The 21,366-nt window shown below is 47.4% G+C and overlaps 1 protein-coding gene across 1 annotated transcript; it reads right to left on the bottom strand.

Annotated features, from left to right (window-relative positions):
- Window positions 1–1,399: 1,399 nt before the first annotated feature.
- Window positions 1,400–20,383, bottom strand: LOC139229952 (galanin receptor 2b-like). The gene is made up of 3 exons (XM_070861621.1): window positions 18,465–20,383; window positions 15,416–15,817; window positions 1,400–3,290 (listed from the first exon to the last, which is right to left on the bottom strand). Exons 2-3 carry the CDS (start codon window positions 15,760–15,762, stop codon window positions 2,531–2,533), a joined length of 1,107 nt encoding a protein of 368 aa, XP_070717722.1. The 5' UTR covers window positions 15,763–15,817; window positions 18,465–20,383; the 3' UTR covers window positions 1,400–2,530.
- Window positions 20,384–21,366: the final 983 nt, after the last annotated feature.

Consider the following 21,366-nt stretch of genomic DNA (forward strand, 5'->3'; position numbering starts at 1 on the left):
GAGACAAGTCTGAAGTAATAAATATTGGGAAGAGAAATGAGAAATGGAAGCACATATTCAACGGAGAGACATTGAAAGTAGTGGATGAACAGATTGATTAGGAGGGTTGACGGGGGTTCTAAGGCATAGGGGGGACAACTCGCACGATTTCCGGTGTGAAATGCACGAGGTAAACGCCGGCCCGAAGGTGTGGGCCTGAGGCCGGTGCGAAATTGGGCCTTTGGGGCCTGACCTGCGCACCGCGGGCACCAGTCAGGCACTCCCGAGGTAGCTCTCCACTCGGGACCCTCTCTGACCCGCACTCCTGGCTCCACAGAACGGAGACTCTACGCGGGGTGTTGGACAGCCCTGTGAAGACCAGCGGTAACTGGACGCAGCACGTGGGGCGCGAGCTGCCGGCGTTAGGACCCTGATTTGCATATTCAAGGCGCCTGATGCCCGTTTCAGGGGGGTTGCCCTGAAATGTTATCAATGCACTTCCGGGGAGATCGCACTCGAGCGATCACCGCCCAAAATCCCTACCTTCAACTGTGAATCTTTGTCCATAAAATGGGTGAGACGGGGTTGAATTTTACCACCATCATTTCCAGAAACCGAGCATCCAGAGAGATAAAGCTGTAAAAAAAAAGACCACTTGCAATGTGGGTTTCATAACTTGGGGAATAAAGTGCAAGAGGAAAGAAGTACTGACCAAGTTGCCCAGGGTGATGCTTACGCTTCGATTACAATACTGTGGGAAGTGTTGGCTGTCACATTGTAGAAAGACCACAAAAGCCAGAGAGCGTAGGTTAGCCAGGATGGTGCCGAGGAACGGAAAGCAGAGTTCGGAGAAGAGAACTGAGAGACTGAGACTAGGCAGAAAAGTCTAAGAAGAGATTTATTGAGGTTTGCACAATGATAAACTGCTTTGATAGGGTGAACAAGAAAAGACTGACTTTATCTGGTTGGAGAGTCAGAGAGCAAGAGGTCAACTTTCTGAAACTGGCACTGAGAGAGTGATGAGAAATTAGGAGAGATTTATTTATACAGACAGTTATTGGAGCGTGGCATGCTTTGCCACAGGGAATAGATGATGCAGAGACCACAGTATTTCTTAAGGGGAACATGGATAAGTATTTGACAGAAAGACTTGCATTTATATAGCATTTTTCAGCCAATGAAGTGCTTTTGAAATGTAGTCACTGATGTAATGTGGGAAATGTGGCAAACAACTTGTGCACAGCAAGCTCCCACAAACAGCAATGTGATAATGACCAGATATCTGTTTTTGTTATGTTGATTGAGGGATAAATATTGGCGAGGACATCAGGGATAACACCCCTGCTCTTCTTCAAAATAGTGCCATGGGATCTTTTACGTCCACCTGAGAGAGCAGACGGGGCCTCGGTTTAACGTCTCATCCGAAAGGCGGCACCTCCGACAGTGCAGCACTCCCTCAGCCCTGCATTGGGAGTGTCAGCCTAGGTTTCTGTGCACAAGTCACACCTCAGTACCAAAAAGACAGGAATCCCAGTCACTGGCAGACTATACAGTTTTATTTGCTTTTACATTTTCACCAACTTCTGAAGCTCTCTTTATAGATATTACAGCACGAACCACCTGTAAAAAGGTAGAAATAAAGCCTAGAATTCTTTTCAAGGCATCACATCGGCAGGGAGGGAGCAACATTATGGCAGCAATGCACATTGGGAATAAGCTTACGTTGAAATTCGGAAAAATAGTACAATGGAAATCAAGATACCCTCCTACCTCCCTCCCAGGTCAGAACTGAGTAACATTTTCCGAATTAAGCGTTGAAACATTTATTTCTGAAACACTGATCGATTCTTTTTTTCAATTTAAATACTTCTATTTTCTAAAATGGTACTTCACAGAAATACATAGAGCTGCCCGACAATCAATGCACTCAGAGTAAAGCACGGAATATCTCCTTATGAAGCAGGTTGAAGAAACCGAAAGCTCCCGATGTTTCTGGCTGTGATATATTCTTCACGACATCACAAACACACTACACACAAGATAGCTCTACAGGAACTTGTCACGTGACCTCGTCATATGGCCCTTTATTGTATTTACATGAATAGTAACATTACCACAGTAGTCCACTAGGTGGAGCTCTATATTACACGGGCAATGGTGTATTAGAGGCTAGTAAAAGTCCCAAGATGATCAGCAGTCACAAACGTACAACAAGCCAGTTAGCGGAAAGTTACCTAGGTGCCAACATTATTAACACACTCATGGGCGTGAAATGCCATCGCTAGTGCCCAATTATTGGCGGGTGAGAGATTTGTTTAAGAGGCTCAGCTGATTCCAAGGTCGCAACTGTTTCTGAAAATGTCAGAAGTATCTCTTCATGCAGTGCAGTCATCACGGAAACCTGCTTCAATCAAGGTCGGTGGCTCCATCAAACATAAGCCACAAATGACCAACACTCACCATGTACCAGAATCCACCCACATGAATTCCGGCATGTGCCAGTGATCTGCTTTGAAATACAACAGAACAAAACCTCCCCAGAGTTGCTGATTTAGGGATAATGTAGAACCTCACGTCTCAGGCCAACTCTTGGCTCATTGCGCAGCATGTTACTCTCCACCCGGGCCGCGCGCCCGACCTTGAGGTTTTCTTCGTTTATCTGGGAGGTTTCGGTGGTGGCCGGGTGGAACCCGTTCACAGTGTTGGCCACGTGGACAACATGGACCTTATTGGCAGCTTTCTTCTTCAGGAAGCAAGTGAAGACCTGTTTGAATCTCTTGCGGAAATGCTTGGAGATCAGAGCGTACACGATGGGGTTGAGGCAGGAGTTGGCGTAGGACATGCAGTGCGAGATAAGTCGCAAGACGTACGTTGCTTTATTGAACGGGAAGTAGCCAAACCAGAAGCACATGATGACCACATGGTGGGGCAACCAACAGAGGCAAAAGAGCATGGCGACAATGATGATCATCTTGGTCACCTTCCGCTTGGCCCGCTTGGACTCCGAGATGGTCTCAATGGGGTCCACTGATGTCCAAAGGTACTTGATGGTCCTGGCGTAAGCAAGACTCAGGATGGTCACCGGGATGATGTAGCCAAAAACAAACGAGGAAACGTCCATGATTTTCCTCCTCTGGTCTTCCCACGTCGGCACACAGATGGGTATCCCGTGGTAGTGGACAATCTGATAGTAGCTCAAGTATGGTCCAGCTAAGATGACTGACATTGCCCAGATTACAGCAATGGTAGCTGTGGCGTTTCGCGGTGTACGGAGATCACGGGATTTCAGGGGGTACCTTATGGCGAGGTATCTACAAAAAGAAAAGAAATGAGGGATTTGATCCTTTTATCTTATTCCATGAATTAGTCTAACCTTTTATAAGGTTTACGGAAACTTCCCAGGATTGGCCCACCCCCGCTCCAGGATGGCAGCTCCCTGAGGAGCGCAGTCCCCTGCAAGATCTGGACCACGCCCCACCCCCTAGTCATACTCCCCGGCTCTCTTCCCATCGTCAATGCCCCCTTTAATTTTGGGAGTGCATGACCCCTTTAACATGCTGCGCTGCCCATTCAGATTTTCGCGCATGCGCGTTTTTTTTCATTTAAGAGCCGGTGAGCGCTGTGCGCGGGACCTCCAGACTGCTGGGCAGCCGCGCAGCTTAACGGGAACATTATCCACCAATCTATACGTCTTCCCCTTCAGTATTGTATCCAATTCCCTTTCGAAAGTTACAATTGAATCTGCTTCCGCCACCCTTTCAGGCAGCGCGTTCCAGATTCTAATTTGCTGCGTAAAAAATGATTTCCTCATCTCCCTGCTAGCTCTTTTGCCAACTGCTTAAAATCTGTGTCAATAGTTCAAGTCAGAAAATGTGTGCGGTGCGGGAACTCCCAGTTGTGAAATCATGTCCACGGAACATTAGCAAACTGGACTTGTATCAATTCCCCACTTGGAAGCCGTAACCGTGTAATAGTGGAGATCATTTCACACATACCCTGTATCAGTATTGCAGTCAGGTGCAGCTGCACAGCATTCCCTAATAAATACATTCTTACCAATGCTGAGTGTCTGCTCCCTCCATCCTTTCAGGCAGTGCATTCCAGATCTTAACTGCGTAAAATTTACCCTAATCTCCTCCCTGGTTCTTTGGCCAGTTTCCTTAAATGTGTGGTGACCCTCCCCCCGTCTCTCCTTATCCAAGCTATCGAAACCCCTCTTGCTTTTGAATGCCTCTATTAAATTTCTTCTCAACCTTCTCTGCTCTCAGGAGAACAACCCCAGCTTCTCCAGTCTCTCCACGTAACTGTAATCCCTCATCCCTGGTACCATTCTGACAAATCTCCTTCCTAAAGTGTGGTGCCCAGAACTGGACACAATACTCCAGCTGGGGTCGAACCAGTGATTTATAAAAGTTTTAAAAAATTTATAATGAATTTGTGATCTTTTTATTGGGGTGCCAGTCCCTGAATAGGGACTAATTTGCCTCTCACAAGGATAACACCCATCGGAACTTATCTCAAGAAATAATTGCTTTAAATAGAAATAGAAATTGGCCTGGGTGTTCCGAAACTCGCAAAGTAGCGGACGTGGATTCTCACCCGTACGGTTACTCTCCAATCTCTGACGTAGAGATGTTTCCACTTGTGGCTCGACACCAGAATTAGAGGCCATAAATATAAGGTAGTCACCAATAGGGAATTCAGGAAAAACTTCTTTACCCAGAGGATGGTGAGAATGTGGAACTCGCTCCCACAGGGAGTGGTTGAGGGGAACAGCATGGATGCATTTAAGGGGAATCTAAACAGGGTGATCCTGGCAAGACCACCAGCAGGCCGGGGCCATCGGAGGGAGCAGCGTACGACGACATACCACTGCAGGGAGCAGCGCATGCTGCTGCAGGAGGGCGACGGCTACGAAGCCAGGTCTCTGATTGCAATGCGGGCAGGCACAGCAGGAGGGGCGAAGGAGCGGCAAGAGTCCGTAGAGGGAAGTGACCGGGGCCCAGGAGAGGCGTGAATCTGGGGCCCAGAAGAGGCGAGGGCCCAGGGGCAGCACGGGCCCAGCCCACACTGCGATATGTGTGCGCGCTCGGTCTGTGCAGCAGAGCTGGTCTCCAGTTAGTCTTGGGTAATCCTTGCCACTGGACCAAAACCTCGCTCTGTCAAGCCCGTGTGGTGGCTGGTGTGTAACGGTCACCTCACGTTAAACAAATCCACGCACAGGCATCTTCCATCCTACACAATGTAGTTTGGGATCTGGAATATTAGGCCCTTCATTGAAACACCTGTGAACTCATCCCTCTTTGGCGTGGAAACAAGTCATCCTCGATACGAGGGACTGCCTATGAAATAAGAACATGATGGAGAAAGGTTTAGAAGGTTATGCTGAAAGGGGATGGGAGGAGACTTGGGTGGAGCATATATACCAGCATAGACCAGCTGGGCCGAGTGACCTGTTTCTGTGCTGCATATTCTATGTAAACTCTTTCAATGAATGATGCATGAGCTGCATCAAAGCAATTAAAGAAAAATTTTCAGGGTTTAAGTGATGCTGTGTAGTATTAGTAACAACAATATTTGCATGAAAGCTCTTCGTCAGTTATTTAAATGAAAGTCATTAATCCATTTGCAATAAAAGGGTTACCGTCCTTGCTGACAGAGTGGACAAAGGAATTTCATGTCAGTATGGGAAATTCAGCCTCCCGATTAGGCCTCTGGCTGGCGGAAAGTGGTGGTGTCGAATGGCCGCCGCTCGCGATATTGTCCTCACGGTCCTCCGGCGGTGACCACTTCTGCCCCGCTGCTGCCGAAGTCTCCTACGTGCGTCATCAGAGCGGCAGCGGGGAAATTTTAATTCAATTCACCAAATCTGGAATGAAACAGCCAGGGGGAGAAATTGGGTGCAAGTGAGTTAACAACTGGGCCTGGCGCCGTTCACAAATCCCGCCATATTGGGCGGGAGCTTCGCGGCTGTGCAACGGCTTCGCGCCCCGCTCTCCTGCGCCCGGAGATCGTGACGTCATTGACGTGTGCATCGCCCCGACCCCGGCAATGCCCTCACCCCCCCGCGGCAGCGCCGGGCGGAAACACCGTCGGCTGCCACGAGGCGTTGTTCGGGCGGCCGGCCGCTTCGGGGGCGATGCTTAAAGGCGAGGCGGTCAAGCTTACCTTCTTGTTGCCGCTACTGATCCGGTTCCTTCGCAGGGTCCTGGCCGCGATCGCTCAGCCTCCATTCCATGGTGGTCCGGGTCGGCCCCTCTTTACTTTGCAGCGTGGGCAATTCCCGTTAAGTGAGGGAAGGGCCCCCCCGGACGGGCCAGTGCTGCATGGCCCAGGGTGCAGTGTTACTGCGGTGTCCGTCCCGTTAGTGGCCGAGGAAGGAAGTGGAGCACTTGATCTAGCACTGCACTTCTTTACGGGGCGGTAACCCAAATTTCTGGACAATGCGAGACTTCAGAGCCTGGCTCCAAGCCTCGTGCCTGCTGACTGTTACTGCCCCAAATGGGGCAATACCGAATTTCTCCCACACTAATATCAGTAAAGAAAGAAAGGGCTAGACTTTCAGCACATCATTTAGCACCCATCAAAGCGCTGAGATTCAGGCTATCGCCCATATTTGATGAAAAATGGAAACTAGCGCGCAACTTTCGGCATACTTTCGGAATGAGCTGCATCGCCGGCCTATTTTTTTTAAAAATGATGTCATCCTCATGCAAGGCCGAGAATACTGCTTATAATGGAAATTAGCACCCAAATATCACCAGATTATCGCCGAGGGTTACTTTCGGCATTTCACCCATAATTCGCCCAAATGATCGCTGGCCCAAAAAGACGCTCAAGAAAAGCTGCAATCACCTGGCCTTAACTCGGCACTATGGACGCTATTTTGTAACTCGGAGGATCTGTAATAAAAGGCTGCAGGAGGTGGTTGGGAGGAGAAGTAATTTGTGAGTGACTTTAAGGGCGTTTTTGAATCTTGCCAATCATCTAATCACATTGTATTTGTTGAGGACAATTTAAGAAGCTAGATTAGGGCATTTATAGTGATTTATAGTGATAGGGCCTGTACTTTCGCCTGTACTAGTATTGATGACTACTCAAATGCTGCAGAATAGCGATGGGAGAAGGTTCATTGAAGAGCTTTTTGTGCCCAATCAAAGAGATGGCAGACTGCTGAGGAGGAAGAGAGCTCACACCCAACACATTTACAGGGATAAGCGATCATACCTGGACTTGTCCGATAACATGTGCGTTAGGAGGCTGCGCTTCTGAAAGGAGGTCATCAGTACGATATGACAGCTAATTAAGGGAGATCTGCAGCCTACCAGCACCATCAGGACCGCACTGCCTGTTGAGGTTAAGGTTACTGTGGCACTTTCCTTCTATGCATCGGGCTCCTTTCAAGCCTCAGCTGGCGACATGTGCGGTATCTCTCAGCTCACCACACATTGCTGCATTCGACAGGTGACTGAAGCCCTTTACACACGCAGGATGGACTTTATAAACTTCCCTACGACCAGGGAAGCACAGAGTGAGAGGTGCTTTGGGGTTCTTGAGAATAGCAAACTTCCCCAAGGTGCAGGGAGCAATAGACTGTATGCACATCGCGATGCGGGCACCTTTACAGGATGCGGAGATGTTTCAGAACCGAAAGGGATTCCACTCCCTGAGTGTGCAGCTCGTTGTCGACCACAAGCAAATAATCATGGCAGTAAATGCAAATTTTCCAGGGAGCAACCCTGATGCACACATTTTGCGTGAGAGCACTGTCTCTGACCTGTTTAAGAGTCAGCCACAAGGTCACGATTGGATGCTGGGGGATAAAGCCTTGCCAGCTGGCTCATGAACCCCTTGCGTAAGCCCCAGACAGAAACCGAGAAGCGCTACAATGAAAGCCATATCGCTACATGCAATAGCGTCGAAAAGACAATTGGAGTTCTGAAAAAGTGCTTCAAATGCCTGGACCACTCAAGAGGCAACCTACAATACCACCCTGGGCAGGTCGCTGAGCTCATTGTGGTGTGCTGCATGTTGCATAACCCAGCTATCAGGAGAGGACAACAATTGCCAGATGGGACGGCCGGTCCACCTCCGGAGAGAGGAGAGGCGGAAGAGGAGGACGAGGAGGAGGATGAGGACCTCGGGAGGACAATCAGTCTGGTGATGAACCGATTCCCCCCCCACACCACTGGAAAAGCTCGTGGTAGTTGCACAGCTGCAAAACTCTTGCTTCAACAACTCATAAATGAACGCTTTGCGTGAAGTTACGTTGGTGGCAGTTACAGTTGCGTTACGTTTCATCCTGGCCTGGCCTGGCCTGGCCTGGCCATTGTTTGAAATGTTTGTATTGATGTTTTACCTTAAGTTATTAGAAGACATTTCACAACAATTGTAAAGTTAAAAAAATATATTTTAATAATTTAACAACTGATTTAATTTTTTTTTAACAAACTATATATAACCACCCCCCCCTCGCCCCAGCCCCCAACAGTGAACAAAATACTTTCAACAACAATATAATGAGAACACCCTCCCACCATCCCCAACGGTCAACAATGAACAAATATTTTAAAATAATAATAAAACAATATACGGCCCCCCTCCTTACCTGCGGCCACGCTTCCCTCCTCTAATTTTCCCTCCTCTAAGTTGATGCTGGCTCATTGAATGTATTCAAGTCACAGTTAGATAGATTTTTAACCAATAAGGGAATTAAGGGTTACGGGGAGCGGGCGGGTAAGTGGAGCTGAGTCCACGGCCAGATCAGCCATGATCTTATTGAATGGCGGAGCAGGCTCGAGGGGCTAGATGGCCTACTCCTGTTCCTAATTCTTATGTTCTTATGACCCCCAACCCCCATTGTAACCCCCACTTTCCCACTTAATCCCCTAGTAACGGGACCAAGACATCTTGCAGCAGAGCACCTCAAGGGCTGCTGCTGTGGGGGGTGGGGGGGGGGGCTGCGGTTGACGACGGCAGAATGATCTCAGTGGATCGAGGAGAAGACATTTGCAAAGAAACGTCTTCCGAGTCAGAAGGAAGTTCTTCCTCCTGTCTCGCATCTGTCGTGCTGGTTGGTGGTACGGCAGCTTGGGGTGCAGTGCCGTCTCCCGAAACTATCGCGTGCCGCAAGGCATCGACACAGTCGGTCGTTCGCCCCATTGCCACAACCATCTGCCCCTTGCCCTCGATGTTGCCGGTCAACCCACCAAGTACCTGGAGGAGCTCTCGACCCATGTCGACGTTTGCCCTGGACAGTAACACCATGTCCTCATTGATATCTGTCCGTCGCAGCGCGTGCCTACCTCGCCGACTCAACCTCCGCAGGGTCTGCGTGGGCACTGGACGACTCAGAGCACCCTGCTGCAAGCCGCTTGGCCCCCGCTACTTCACCCGTTGAGGATGACGTGGCTGAAGGTACTACAGATGAGATTTTCCAGCTCGTCCTCCTCCTCCTCGGCTGTATGTTCTTCGCCCGTGGTGAGCACGACCTGCAGCGATAGTGGTGATGCTCCAGGGGCCTCCCGTTGTGCCTGGAGAGCTTGGGGAGCTGGAAAACATAATTGAGGTTCGTAGAAGAGAAGGGAAGACATGAGAATGCTTGCGCTGCGCAGGCATATGTACGAGGAGCAACACGACTGCAATAAATGTGAACGAGAGACGTTACGTATGACTAACATGAGAGTACAGAAGAGTACAGAAGCTGCACGCATAACATGACATATTATAATCAAATGGCATTAAATTACTTTAAATTACCACTGGTTTACCATTGCTTTACACATTACTCACGTGGCGTAACAATGGGATCTGCACCACCACGGGTGGCAGAATGATTATGTCTGCCCACTAGTGCTGTGGCACGCTCCTCCAGAACAGTCATAGAGTGCAGGTCAGCAGGCCCTCCTCCGGTCTGCTTCCGCTCCGCCTGATTCTTAGAGATCTTCCTCTGCAAACGTGACAAACATGGGATAAGCTAATTGACTATTACGAAAACACAACAGGTATTATAATCCACAATTAATCACCCCACATGCTATTCATTATTAACGTTAATGTTATATGCTAATATGGTTTGTATCCAATGGATACATGGTTATAACATCTACGTTCAGAGAAAATATTTCATAAGATCGTGTTTAGGAACTAATGCTCGCCACCAAACAGCTCGCGTACAATCTCCAGGAAAGGCCCCATCCACGGGCCGTGCCATTCAACGCCTGGGGGGTGGGAGGCGGTTTATTGGAATCGGTGTAGGTCCCCGAGGTGGGGGGCGGGGGTGGGAATCAGGACCGCTATTGAGCTGGTGAGCTCGGCAGTGATAGGACCATAACGGGAGGGGGCACCGTGTCCCTGGGCTGTGCTCGGAGACCTCTGTGCGGCCGGAGCTAATGTCTCAAGGTTTCCCAGGGCAGGCAGTGAGCCAGGGCAGCTCTCCCCCAGCCCAGGCGGGGTCACTGTGTGACTAACAGCAGCCGGAGAGACTCACACAGTCTGGGCAAAGCTGAGCGGACCCCTCAGTGTTCAGTCGTGCCCCCATCCACCAACCTAACCAAAAAGGAGACAGTGTCCAAGTTAAAAAGTTGCTCACAGCACACAAGCAGCGACATAATATAATAATTCTCCTTCTAAACTAAAATGGTGGAAATGCAGTGTTTGCGGTCTGTCTGTTTCCAGTCATTCCTTTGGCACCAATTTTCGATCAAAGCATTTAAATAATAATCGATTAAGTTTAAGGCATCTCAGCAAAATTAGAGTTAATTGGCGCAGGTTCCGACCCCAGTCCAAAAGTTAACAGGGAAGCTATCCAAGATTACCCAGCTTAATTATAGTCTGGCAGATTTACATTCTAATTAATGAGTCAGTACATCATTACAATTATAAATGTAATAATTTAATACTTACTCTTGCCGATGAAACAAGACTTGCAGCACTGATCTGCCTCACGTCTATCATGGGACACAGTTGAAACAACAACAGCGATATTCGCCCATATTCTTTGATAAATCCGAGATGGAGGTTTCCCACGCCAACCTCGGGTTAATTGGCCCTACTGAGTCTTGACCTCATGCACTAAGGCCTTGTTTGCTTCTTCTGAGAAGGCTTTCTGCCCTCCATCTCCATGCAACCTCCTCCACACTCTCTCCTGATTCCTCGTGGTACATCTCCATCTTATATTCTTCACAGCTCCTTCAAAAAATGCCTCCTCAAAAACATTCCTTCCCGCTCTCCCTCCCTTTGCCTTCTGAGCATGCGCAGATGACCCCTGACCTCCCGAATCGCAGGAAAAGTTCTTTGCCTGAAAAAAAAACGCGCATGCGCAGAACGGCCGTTGCTATGGACGCCAGCCTTGCACAACTGAATACATTGCAATCGCCCATTTCACATCGCTAAGGCTATCGCCCAAATTAAAAAGGCGAAACTAGCGGTTTTTAAAATGGGCAATATTCCAACGATCCTGAAAAATAAAAAAAAGCACTAAGGCTGGAAATATCGCCCAAAAGTGATCATAGTGGAAAGTCTAGCCCAAAGACTTGGATTTATATAGCGCCTTTCACTACCACCAGAGCTCTCCAAGCGCTTTATAGCCAATGAAATACTTTAGGAGTGTAGTCACTGTTGTAATGTGGGAAACGCAGCAGCCAATTTGTGCACAGCAAGCTCCCACAAACAGCAATGTGATAATGACCAGATAATTTGCTTTAGAGATGTTGGTTGAGGGATAAATATTGGCCCAGGATGCCAGGGATAACTCCCCTGCTCTTCTTCGAAATAGTGCCATGGGATCTTTTACGTCCACCTGAGAGAGCAGACGGGTCCTCGGTTTAACGTCTCATCCGAAAGATGGCATCTCTGACAGTGCACTGTCAGCCTAGATTTTTTTTGTAATGGTAACCATGAAACTGCCCCATCTGGTTCACGAATGCCCTTTCGGGAAGGAAATCTGCCGCCCTTACCCGTTCTGGCCTATAGGGGACTCCAGACCCACAGCTACGTGGTTGACTCTAAACTGCCCACTGCAGTTCACAAAGGCTTATTAAGGGCAATTATGGACCAAAAGGCTGGCCTTGCCAGCGATGCCCACATCCCATCAATGAAAAAATCTGAATGTATTTTCAGCCAAGTTGTTTAGGTGGATTCTCATGGAGCAGAGTGTTGGAGGGAGAGAGTGAGGGACAGAGTGTTGGAGGGAGGGAGGGAGAGACAGAGTGAGGGAGGGACAGTGTTGAGGGACAGTGGCGAGGAGACAGCGGGGTGGTGTGATCGAGCACTCATGGGACAGAGAGCTGGTGGCACAGAATGTTGATGGGGCAGATTGTTGGTTGGATGGAGTGTTGGCTGGGCGGGGTGCGGGCGGGGCCGGAGTGTTGGAGGGACAGAGTGAGGGAGGGGTGTGGGCGGGGTCAGGGTGGAGTGTCAGCGGAGTGCGATGTGGGCGGGGCCAGGTGTGGCGGTTCGCGGTGTGGGCAGGGTGTGGGCGGGGCCAGGTGTGGGCGAGGTGTGGACGGAGCAGGGTGTGGGCAGGGCCGGATGTGGTCAGGACCAGGTGTGGGCGGAGCAGAGTGTGGGAGGGGCTGGGTGTGGGTGGAGCAGAGTGTGGGAGGGGCCGGGTGTGGACGGTGCAGAGTGTGGGCGGGGCCAGGTGTGGATGGAGCAGGGTATGGACGGGGTGTGAGACAGAGGGCAGGCAGCACAGAATGTTGATGGGGCAGTTTGTTGACCAGGCAAAGTACCCCGAGATACACTCTGACACTTATCTTTAGCTGGCTATTCAGAGTTGGGTGAAGCAACCCATTGAGTTTGCCTTTCCTGCGGGGTAGAGTGTCTGGAACCCTTATTCTACAACCATGTGACACTATGTCCCATGCCACTGATGAAGCCATATGCTTTACAACAACAACAGCAACAACTTGTATTTCTATAGCACCTTTAATGTAGTGAAATGTCCCAAGCCGCTTCACAGGAGTGTTATGAGGCACAAAATTTGACACCGAGCCACATAAGGAGAAATTAGGGCAGGGAAAGAACTAGGTTTTAACAAGCGTCTTGAAGGAGGAGAGAGAAGTAGAGAGGCACAGAGGTTTAGGGAGGGAATTCCAGAGCTTGAATCTTAGGCAACAGAAGGCACTGGTTGAGCGATAAGAATCAGGGATGCTCAGGAGGGCAGAATTCGAGGAGCGCAGAGATCTCGGGGGTTTGTGGGGCTGGAGGAGATTACAAAGATAGGGAGGGGCGAGGCCATGGAGGGATTTGAAAACAAGGATGAGAATTTGAATACTGTTAAATCCTGCAATTAAAATTCTTATTCGAAAAAGGACCACTGAATATTTTATGGAGAACTTTATTGGAGAACTATTTTCATTTGAGATCCAAACAAAAGCGACAAGTAATGTCGCCTAAATTCATTTCACTCCACTCACAGTAATTTATCATCAGGTCAAAGGCTGTGGCTGAAACTACCAGCAATAAAATAATAAATGATATCAGTATTTTCCTCTGGCCGTTTTCTGTTTATAAAGTTATCCCACACAGGTGAAAGATGACCTGATTGAAAATGCTGTTGCTTTGCCTCCTATGACAACCCTGAGAGCTCCATGGCAGGTCAGGTGATTGCCAATTTGGCACTGAGCAATTATGTCTGCTCAGAACAGATACATTACCATTATCAATTTCACGGTGATCCATGACAATCTTCAAAGACAAGATGTTCACCTATAACATTTAAGATAATTGGCAAAAGAATCAGGGGCGAGATGAGGAGAACTTAACTTATGCGGGAAGTTGTCACGATCTGGAACGCGTTGCCTGAAAGGGCGGTGAAAGCAGAATCAATAGTAACTTGCAAAGGAGAATTGGATAAATACTTGAAGGGGAAAAATGTTGCTGATCTATGGGAAAAGAGCAGGGGGAGTGGGACTAATTGGATAGGTCTTTCAGAGAGCCAGCACAGGCACAATGGACCAAATGGCCTCCTTCTGTGCTGAATCATTCTCTGAACCTGAACCTGAATTTCAAGCCAGGTCCAGAGTGTAAACAATAATCGTCTTCAAAGTTCGTTTCCTCTTTTTTGATGTAATACTTTCCACCTTTAGGGCTCCTCTCCTCGTGTGTCCGACGGGAAGACGGGAGATCTGCTCCTGGCATTCTGTCAGCTTGTTCTGCATGCAGCCGGAGCTGGTGTTGTTGACTCTCCCTCTTCCTTCTCGTACTGCTTGGTGCTCACTCACACCTTCCCGACAGAATTATGTACATTCCGCAGCACAGAAACAGGCCATTCGGCCTAACAGGTCTATGCCGGTGTTTATGCTCCCCACGAGCCTCTTCCCACCCCTCTTTGTCTAAACCCAGCAGCTTATCATAAGAACATAACAAATAGGAGCAGGAGTAGGCCATACAGCCCCCCTCAAGCCTGCTCCGCCATTCAATAAGATCATGGCTGATCTTCTACTTCAACTCCACATTCCCGTCCTATCCCCATATCGCTTGATTCCCTTCTACCTTTCTATTCCTTTCTCCCTCATGTGTTTATCTAGCCTCCCCTTAAATGGATCCATAAGAACGTAAGAAACAAGAGCAGGAGTCGACCATCAGCCCCTCGAGCCTGCTCCGCCATTCAATAAGATCATGGCTAATCTGATCTTGGCCTCAACTCCATTTCCCTGCCCGCACTCCATAACCCTTGACTCCCTTATCGTTCAAAAATCTGCCTATCTCCGCCTTAAATATGTTTAACTATTCGCCTCAACTACTCCCTGTGGTAGCGAGTTCCACATTCTAACCACTCTCTGGGTCAAGAAGTTCTTCCTGAATTCCCTATTGGATTCATTAATGGCTATTGTATATTTATGACCTCCAATTCTGGTGTCGCCCCCCATGTGGAAACATCTTCTCTACGTCAGAGATTAGAGAGTAACCGTATGGGTGAGAATCCATGTCCCGCTACTTTGCAAGTACTTGATCAGCTCCGCTAGGCAGGCCACATTGTCCGCATTCCAGACACGAGACTCCCAAGCGAGCGCTCTAGCTCCTTCATGGCAAACGACTCAAAGGTGGGCAGTGGAAACGTTACAAGGACACCCTCAAAGCCTCCCTGATAAAGTGCAACATCCCCAGGCACCTGGGAGTCCCTGGCCAAAGACCACCCTAAGTGGAGGAAGAGCATCTTCGAGTCTCATCGCCGAGTGCATGCAGAAAGCTAGCGCAGGCAGCGGAAGGAGTGTGCGGCAAATCTGTCCCACCCACCCTTTCCCTCAACTACTGTTTGTCCCACCTGTGGTTCTCGTATTGGACTGTTCAGTCACCTAAGGACTCATGTTAAGAGTGGAAGCAAGTCTTCCTCGATTCCGAGAGACTGCCTATGATGATGATGACTTTGCGAGTTTTAGAATGCCCAGGTGACCACCCGCGTTGGCAAAAGTTCCAATGCACGCCTTACCTGTCGACAGACACAGCAGCCAGGGTGAAGCTGCTGGCATACATGGTGAGGTAGATGGAAAAGTGCACCACTTTGCACATGAACGAGCCAAACACCCAGCCGTCCAGCGTATAGATGGTGGCTTGAAAGGGGACGCAGAAAATAATAAAGCACAGATCGGCTATGCTGAGGTTTAAGATGAAGAGATTGGTTGTATTATAACTCATCTGCCCGTTCCTCAGCAACACTGCCAGCACCAGGCCATTCCCCACAGTCCCAAGTAGGAAGATTAGCGAAAAGACGACTGGAACTATGACGTTACCAGGCAGGAAATCCGGATTTTCAGAGACCTTCCAGTCATCTGCCATCTTGGCAGCTTGTTATTTGGTCGGAGGCTTTGAACAAGTAAATATTGATGAAATTCTGTAAAAAAAAGAAAAAACAGACTTGCGTTTATATAGCGCCCTTCAAGACCACCGGGTGCCTCAAAGCGCTTTACAGTCAGTGAAGTACTTTTGGAATGTAGTCACTGTTGTAATGCAGGAAACGTGGCAGCCAATGTGCGCACAGAAAGCTCCCACAAACAGATATGTGATAATGACCAGATAATCTGTTTTTTTGTTATGTTGATTGAGGGATAAATATTGGTCAGGACACTGGGGATAACTCCCCTGCTCTTCTTCAAAATAGTACTATGGAATCTTTTACGTCCACCTGAGAGAGCAGACGGGCCTCGGTTTAACGTCTCATCCGAAAGACCGCACCTCCGACAGTGCGGTGCTCCCTCCGTACTGCCCGACAGTGCAATGCTAGCTCAGTACTGCCCCTCCGACAGTACTGCCCTCTGACAGTTCGGCACTCCCTCAGTACTGCCCCTCTGACAGTGCGGCGCTCCCTCAGTATTGCCCCTCCGACAGTTCGGCACTCCCTCAGTACTGCCCCTCCGACAGTGCAGTGCTCCCTCAGCACTGCACTGGGAATGTCAATCTAGATTTATGTGCTCAAGTCCCTGGAATGAACCCACAACCTTCTGACTCAGAGGCAAGGGTGCGATCCACTGAGCCCGATCTAACAATGGAATTAAATTAAACAATCAGCTTATATAACTTTTTTTTCCCAGTTCCGGTTAAAAGAAAAAGCACCTTCAATGCCTGAGCGAGTAAATTCCCCTCGTCCATACAGTGGGGTACTGAGCCATACAGACCAGAGAGCCAGCCTCGAGTGCCAGTCTGAGTTCGTTGACTTCAAGTTGGGATGGTTTTACATTTGGCCTCAGCCTCAGTGAATTAGGCAGGGGTGAAATCGCCCAGGGTTCCCATTCCTGACCTTCGTCAATGAGCCCCTATTGGAAAGGGTGTGTGTTTGTGTGTAGATGTTGGGTGACGATAAGTTTGGGTTCAGTTGTAGTTTAACATACTGACCCAGCAACAAAAGGAGAGAGAGGCAGAGTGTTGCTGGTATGTGCCGGCGGGATTTATATAGTGCCTTTAACATAGTAAAAGGTCCCAAGGCGCTTCATAAAAGACTTATCAGATAAAATTTGACACTGATCCACATAAGGAGATATTAGGGCAGATGAAAGAGGTAGGCTTTATGAAGCATCTTAAAAGAGCAGAGAGAAGTAGAGAGGCAGAGAGGTTTAGGAAGGGATTTCCAGAGCTTAAGACCTCGGCAGCTGAAGGCACAGCCGCCAATGGTGGAACGATCAAAATCGGGAATGTGCAAGAGGCCAGAACTGGAGGAGCCAGATATCTTTGAGAGTTGTGGGGCCGGAGCAGGTTACACAGCTAGGGAGGGATGAGGCCATGGAGGGATTTGAAAATGAGGTAGAGAATTTGAGGTGTTGCTTAACTGGGAGCCAATGTAGGTCAGCAAACACAGGGGAGATGGGTGAGTGGGACTTGGTGCGAGTTAGGACATGGGCTGCCAAGTTTCGGATGAGCTCAAGTTTATGGAGGGTAGAAAGTAATAGCCTTCTGATTGCCCAGGCTCTCTCATCGCGCATGGCCACTTTGACGAATTGCTGGAAGCCACACCGGTGAAAATGTAACCAGGAACAATTAATCTCCCTTCAGGAGGAGGAGAGAAACAGATGGAAAATCAGCAGAATGAAAATACCACCGGCACACTCCATCAACACTCTGCCTCTCTCTCCCTTTGCTGCTTACTTGAAAGATTTCAATACATTAAGCTATATACATTCCAGCATTTTGTTTTTACGGTCCCATTCACTGAGCAAATCTTGTGTTTTATTTCTCTCGGCACAAAATCTAAACTTCCGTGCCGGTTCCATCTTTTTAAAGAATTCTCTAATTCCCAGTTTTTTTTCCTTCCTTTGCTGAGTCACATAACTTGGATTTTTTTTCCCTTTTGAATCTGAACGTAATAATTTTTTTTTGATGACTTCCTCTCGTCCATCGTTAAACATCTTTGTTTCTCTTTCTCAGCACAAAGCTGTGTCAGGTTTAACTCGTAAATTTTTATATTTAAACCAATATCTTTTTCACAGACAATTTAAATCTCCTTTCTTCAAATGAGGTTTTGTATTTTGATGATCTTCCTCCAGTCCATTTTCCTAAACATCTTTGTTTCTCTTCCTAGCAGCTGCAGCTTTCAAGGTCGCATTTTTATCTTTTGATAAAAACACGCTGTCCTTTGTAAATTCAACGAGTTTTTCCAGCATTTTTCTTTGTTTTTTATAATTTTCCATTTTTCTCAGCTGGCATTTTATTCCACTGGCCAGTTTCCCGAGGATCCTGGGGTCTAACCCTACTTTTTAGGTTGTATTCCTTCTTTGTTTGCGCAGCACACGATCAATACCGGCTTCTCCGCGTTATTACCGTGTCACACTTCGGGACATACACCTTACTTTTCCTCTAACGATCGCTGGGTTCTCTCCCCCTTAGGTTGTATTCCTTCTTTTTCAGGCAATAAACCTATTCCACACTTGGTTTTTGTCCTTCCGTGGTTCGCTATAATTTGTTCTACAGATTACCCCTTCTAATTCTTTATGCAGATTACCTTCTTCCCCGTCAATGCTACAGCTGCAGGTGATACAAAACATACTCACTGTCATTCAGGTCACATCATCCAGGTCAGAGGGTCTGCATCCTGTTCGTGGGGTAAAAAGGAGGTTTCTGTCCCTCAAGGTGGACTAACTGATATAGTTAATCGATACCTCTGTATAATAACCACGGAAGTAAACAAACAAAACCTCAGGTTTAGTGGTTTTATTACGAGCAATGCATGGGAAGGTTCAGTCGTGGAACCTCCGAAATACAAGAGTTTTCAAGCATAAATTATACAGGTTCAGGAGAGGTGCAATCCTCCTACAAAATCTTCGATAGGTCTATTGTTATCAGCGAAGTTACATTGATTTGTCGACTCTTATCAGACGGGCTCTGAGTGGTACACGCAACTGTCCATCTCTCATCATTGTTTTGTTCCTTACGGCCAAAGGGACCAAGGAGCATGGAGAGAAAGCAGGAAAGGGATACTGAGGTTGAATGATCAGCCATGATCTTATTGAATGGCGGTGCAGGCTCGAAGGGCCGAATGGCCTGCTCCTGCACCTAATTTCTAAGTTTTTATGTTTCTAAGTTTTTTTTTATACCGTGGCTTATTTTACAAGAAATTTAAGGTCCCGTGTATTTGTCAAGAACTATTTAGCAATAGTCAGCACCAGACAGCGAACACAAAAGCACTGTGTATATGTTATTCAAAAGCAGGTAATTGTCTGCACAAGAGTTATAATTAGGGCAACAAATAAAATTCAAACACATTGTTAGATGGCATCTGATAGAGAAACCCATTGATTTGCTGATAACAACACCTCTTCTCACTTAGTGATTTTACTAGACAGCAATTTCCCTCCTTTGTTCCCCCAGTTTTAGAATTTTTTACACTGGCAGAATTTACAAAAGCTGACGAACCAGCCAACAGAGATGAATCTTTAATTTCAAAGAGGCTAACTCCAAAATATTTGTTAACAGCCAATCATCGGAATCAGTGGAATACCACGCTGTCAGGGGACAATTAGTCCAGAGTGCGTTGGACCTCCAGCCCCTCGCCCGGCTTAGGTCTAATCATGTTGGCGAATGGTGAACTTGTGAAGGAGGTCAGGTACCGGTGGCTGGTGAGGGTGGGCCGGGGACCTGCTGTCAGGTTTCAGCAGATGTTCAGCAGAAATGAGCTTCCAGCCACATATCCGCAGCATAACTAAGACCGCCTATTTCCATCACCTGTCTCCGCCCCTCCCTCAGCTCATCCGCTGCCGAAACCTTCATCCATGCCTTTGTTACCTCTAGACTTGACTACTCCAATGCACTCCTGGCCAGCCTCCCACATTCTACCCTACATAAACTAGAGATAATCCAAAACCTGGCTGCCCGTGTCTTAACTCTCACCAAGTCCCACTCACCCATCATCCCCTGTGCTCGCTCACCTACATTGGCTCCCGTTTAAGCAACGCCTCGATTTTAAAATCCTCATCCTTATTTTCAAATCCCTCTATGGCCTCGCCCCTCCCTACCTCTGTAATCTCCTCCAGCCTCACAACCTCCACCGAGATGTCTGCGCTCTTCAAATTCTGCGCTCCTGAGCATCCCTGATTATAATCGCTCAACCATTGGTGGCCGTACCTTCTGTTGTCTGGGCCCCAAGCTTTGGAACTCCCTGCCTAAATTTCACTGCCTCTCTTTCCTCCTTCAAGATGTTCCTTAAAACATGCCTCTTTGTCCAAGCTTTTGGTCACCTGTGCTACTTATGTGGCTCGGTGTCAAATTTTTATTGCATAATACTCCTGTGAAGTGTCTAGGGACGTTTCACTATGTTAAAGGTGCTATATAAATACAATTGTTTTTGTTGGTCTGGCATCTCACACCATGGTCTCCAGCTATTCCAGTGAGATACAATAGTATCACAGCGAAAGCCCCATCTCCTCCTTTATAGACAGACTCCAACAATTATCTTATTTTTCTTGTTGCATATATATAAATAAAAATCAGATAGCCATACCCAATTTTAAATTTGCAAGTTGCAGTAAGAAATATGGATGTGCTCAATTAAATAAAGAGATTTAGTTTCCTATCTCATTTTATTTTCCGTCTTTAATCACACCACAATCCTATCTCTATTTGTTAATGTTAGTTGCACTGAGCTAGTGATGTCCATCTAATTACTATTTTGTCTGCCTATCTATGGTTTTACATCGATCTGTACATCTGTATAACTAGGCAGCTGTCCTGTCTCTATATATCTTTCGTTTTATCTTTTGTCTACTGACCATCCATGTGAATCTCTGTTTCCGTCTCCCTAATTACATCCAGATACATAAAGGTCTGTTTTGCTATTATAATCACATACATGTAGATGCAAACACTTATAAATACACACATATAGATGTATGCACTTATAAACACAGACATATAGATGTATACACTTATGAACACACACATATAGATGTATACACTTATAAACACACACATAGATGCAAACTCAAGATTTAGACGTCACACACACTCCTACTTACACACATTGATAAAATATACATTGATACATACATAAAATATGTGCCTTTTGTGCAGATAACATTGCAAAAACACATAAATTCAAACTATTAATTTTTTTTAAAACCCAATTTAAATTGAAAATAAAAATCCAAATTTGGTATTTTTGCTGATTTAAAACAAAATTATATTTCAGTAATCAGAATCGGAGAGCGCGCTTTCCAATTCCGGCTTACATTTAGTAGGCGCTCGTCAATGATTTAGAATTCACTCCGTCAACAATCTGCAAGTTGTACTGAATCCGCATGAAAGAGCCCTTCTAAAGCTCAGATTTTCAACATGCTCCACACCCTCTTGCTTACTGAATACTGCTTGGTGTGCCGTCCCGCGTTCACATTGTCATTCCAGAGGTGCCTGGTCTTTCTCAGTGGCATTGAATATTAGCTACTGACGGGAGCCGCTCAC

This window comes from Pristiophorus japonicus, chromosome 19, assembly GCF_044704955.1.
Source record: "Pristiophorus japonicus isolate sPriJap1 chromosome 19, sPriJap1.hap1, whole genome shotgun sequence".
Lineage (NCBI taxonomy): Eukaryota > Metazoa > Chordata > Chondrichthyes > Pristiophoridae > Pristiophorus > Pristiophorus japonicus.